Source organism: Eimeria acervulina, genomic scaffold, assembly GCF_000499425.1.
Source record: "Eimeria acervulina Houghton genomic scaffold, Eah_scaff1546, whole genome shotgun sequence".
NCBI classification, from domain to species: Eukaryota; Apicomplexa; class Conoidasida; order Eucoccidiorida; family Eimeriidae; genus Eimeria; species Eimeria acervulina.
This window is the reverse complement of record NW_013550202.1, coordinates 2,138-5,780: the sequence shown is the minus strand read 5'-3', so window position 1 is coordinate 5,780 and position 3,643 is coordinate 2,138. Positions and strand designations below refer to the sequence as shown.

The 3,643-nt window shown below is 58.1% G+C and overlaps 1 protein-coding gene across 1 annotated transcript in view; it reads left to right on the top strand.

Annotated features, from left to right (window-relative positions):
- Positions 1–77: 77 nt before the first annotated feature.
- EAH_00060910 (hypothetical protein, conserved) overlaps positions 78–3,643 on the top strand; it is a gene marked incomplete at both ends in the record, with an annotated part of 5,611 nt that continues 2,045 nt past the window's right edge. The window contains 4 exons of the mRNA XM_013397049.1: positions 78–297; positions 573–1,713; positions 1,944–2,344; positions 2,656–3,551. Of these exons, the coding sequence (XP_013252503.1) occupies positions 78–297; positions 573–1,713; positions 1,944–2,344; positions 2,656–3,551 (2,658 nt within the window). The remainder of the gene's footprint in view (positions 298–572; positions 1,714–1,943; positions 2,345–2,655; positions 3,552–3,643) is intronic.

The following is a 3,643-nucleotide window of genomic DNA, read 5'->3' as shown; positions in this document are numbered from 1 at the left end:
AGCAGCTGGTGCAGCAATTCCTGATGCTGGTGCTGTCATTGCTGCTGCTGCTGCTGCTGCTGCTTGCAGGAGAAGACATGTGCTGCTTCGTCTCTGCTTCTCTGCATACCTTTACAAGCGACGAGAATGCGCTGCTGCAGCATGATCTAGACATCCTCACTGCTGCTGCTGCTGCTGGACAGCAGCAGCAGCAGCAGCAGCAGCAGCTTGAAAGAGAGGTGGTGCTTTTTGAACGGAGCCAAGTGCAGCAATTTGTGACGGAGTTCTGTGCCCTCAACAGCTGCCTATACACCCCAGGTAATACATAAATAGGTAGCAACTGCAGCAGCAGCAGCAGCAGCAGCAGCACACAGCAGCAGCACGCAGCAGCAGTTGGGGGGTGTTTGGTTTCAGTTTGTCTGGGTCCCTTGCATGTGCTGTTGCTGCTGTTGCTGCTGCTGCTGTTGCTGCTGGTGGTGCTGCTAGCATTAGTATTTTCTGTCTTTATCCTTATTTGCTGCTGCCTTGTGTTTGCTTCATTCTTCGTTTGCGGGTTGTTTGCTGCTGCTGCTGCTGTTTGCTGCTTGCTTCAGGGCTTGCTTTGGTCGCTGCTGCAGTGCTTGCGCTGCCTCCTCTCGCTGCTGCTGCTCGCAGCCAGCGTTTTGCTGTGCTGCAGTTCGTGGTGCGGGAAGCTGCTGCACCGGCACTGCTGCTGCTGCTGCTGACGAAGGATCAGGACGCGCAGGACACCAACAGCAGCAGCAGCAGCAGCAGCAGCAGCAGTGACAGCAGCAGCAGCAACAGCACCTGTAACGGCGATGCCGACAACGGCAGCCAACTGTCTCCTTCAGACGCTGCTGTTGGAGACGTGCAGCAGCAGCAGCAACAGCAACAGCAGCAGCAGCAGCAACAGCAGCAACAGAAGCAGCTGCTGGACGCTTGCGCATATCCGCCTGTCTCTCGTGCCTTTGCTGCTGCGGTGTACAGGCAGTACCTACAGCAGCAGCAGCAGCAGCGTCAAATGCGACAGCAGCAGCAAAATAGCGAGCAGGAAAAGCAGCAGCAGCAGCAGCAGGAAAATCAGCAGCAGCAGAAGCCTGCAGAAGATGAGCCCTCAGCTACAGCAGCACCACCAGCAGCTCCAGTCACAGCAGCAGCACCAACAGAAGCAGCAGCAGCAACACCAGCAGCACCAGCAACAGCAGCAGCAGCAGCAGCATCAGGCCCTTCGAGAAGATCATCTTGCAGCAGCAGAAGCGATGAGCTCGAGGACGTGCTGCTGGACGACGACCCCCCGGCAGCAGCAGCAGCAACAACAGCCACAACAGCAGCAGCAGCAACAGCAGCAGCAGCAGCGCCTTTGAGCAACAGCAAGGGCTTTTGCCCATCGTCTTTGGTTGCTGCGCTGCAGTCAGACGAGCAGCAGGTGCAGCAGCTGCTGCAGCAGCGGCAGCAGCAGCGCGAGGAGACCGAAGCAACTCTGCATGCGCTGCTGCTCTATCATTGCCCGGACTTGCTGCTGCTGCTGCAGCAGCAGGGCCTCTCGCTGCTGTCAGTTGCTGCAGAGTGGTTAGGAACAGCCTTTGCTTCCCGCTGCTTCGCCGTGCCCCCCGCAGCAGCAGCAGCAGCAGCTGCTGCTGCTGCAGCAGAAGCAGCAAGGGAGACGACAGAGCAGAAGCTGCAGTGTCTACACACCCTATGGCGTTTCCTGGCTCTTGTAAAGGAGCCGCAGGCGTACGTACACTGCAAACCCTAAACCCTAAACCCTAAACCCTAAACCCTAAAAACCTAAACCCTCAAGCCCTAAACCCTAAACACTAAAGGCGAACCTCAGACCCTAAGACACCCGACCTGAGCGTTTAACAATGAGGATTTAGGGTTTAAGGTTTAGGGTTCTAGTGTTTAGGTTCTAGGGTTTAGGGTTTAGGGTTTAGGGTTTAGGGTTTGATGATGTTGGTTTGCAGGAGACTTTTGCTGGCAGTGTCTCTTCTTATTGCAAACGGCCCTCAGCTGCGGCGCTGCTGTTCTGCTGCTGAGGTCTTGGCTAGCTGCCGCTTAGCCTCGTTCCTTCCTGCTGCTGCTGCTGCTGCTGCAGCAGCTGGCGCTGCTGCTGGTGCTAGCGCTGATACTGGTGTTGCTGCTGGTGCTGCTGCTGCTGATGGCGTTGCTGCAGCTGCTTCAGCAGCTCAGGGTGCTCCGGCTGCGGATGGAGGCCTTTCTGCTGCTGCAGCAGCAGCAGCAGCAGCAACGGGTGATGGAGCAGCAGCAGCAAGAAGCTGGTGGGTTCAAGCCTCTATCTTAGCTGTACGTACACCTAAATGTCTGCTCAATGCAGCCCTTCAGTCTTCTAGAGGGAGAGAAAACCGTGAGAAATTTTGCTGCTGCTGCTGCTGCTGCAGTTGCTGCTGCTGCTGCTGCTGTATGGCCGCTGTCTGCTGCGCTGCCGTTACGATGGCACTGCCGGTGCAGGTGCTGCTGCTGCTGCTGTTGCTGCTGCGGCTGCTGCTGCTGTTGCTGCTGCTGCTGTTGCTTTTGCTGCTGCTGTTGCTGCTGCTGCTGCAGTAGTTAGTTCCCGGGATCATGTTGCAGTTGCCATCTGGTTTCTTGCTGCTGTCTCTGCACCTGCTGCATGGCCTGCGTGTGCTGCTGCTGCTGCTGCTGCTGCTGCTGCTGCAGGGGGGCTGCCACCACTAATGGATGGGGAGTCTCTCTGCAGCTTCCTGCTGCGGCGAGCGTCGATAAAGCAGCATCTGAAGGCTCTAAGGCAGCAGCTGGCTTCACTGGAAGCAGCAACTGAAGCAGCTACGGCGCAGCAGCAGCAGCAGCAGCAGCAGCAGCCGCAGGAACAGGAGCAGCAGGTGCAGGAGTTGCAGAAGGAGCCGCAGCAGACTTTGCTGCTGCAGCAGCAGCAGGTGGAGAGGCAGCATCAGTTGCAGCAGCAGCAGCAGGAGGCTGTTCCTGCACATATATCTCTCCCTGGAAGCTTCGAGCGGCTGCCCCACAAATCAGACACGCTGCAAGACTCGGAAGCAGCAGCAGCAGCAGCAGCGGCAGCAGCAGCAGGACTCACAGATTCGCCAGACACAGGCACGACAGAAGCAGCAAGAGAGAGCCTCAGCAGCAGCAGCAGCAACAGCTGCAGCAACCGCAGTACACCGGACCAGGCGCTTTGCTGCTCCCCCGCTTCGGAGGTGGAGCAGCAAGAGCAGCAAATGCAGCAACAGCAACAGCAGCAGAAGCAGCAGCAACAGCGGCAGCAGCAGCAGCAGCAGCGCAGTGTTAGGGACTGGCTCGAGTTGTTGCTGCATCTGCAGCCGGGGCTGCCTATGCTTGTTCCTGGTTTGCTGCAGACAGCAGGAGCAGCAAATGCAGCAACAGCAACAGCAGCAGAAGCAGCAGGAGGAGGTGCTCCTCAGCGGGGGGAGGAGCAACAGCAGGAGCTGCTGCTGCTGAGGAAGCTAGAAGCTGCTGCTGCGCTGCTGCTGCAGGAGACAGAACTAATCGTGCTTGACTGCCGCACATTTGAAGCTGTACATACAGCTGAGGGCCGCCGCATTCGCGGTGCGATGCCGGTGAGCGGAGATATGCTGCTGTGCTACAGCAAGAAGCAGCAGCAGCAGCAGCAGCAGCAGGAGCAGCAGCAGCAGCAGCAGCAGCAGCAGCT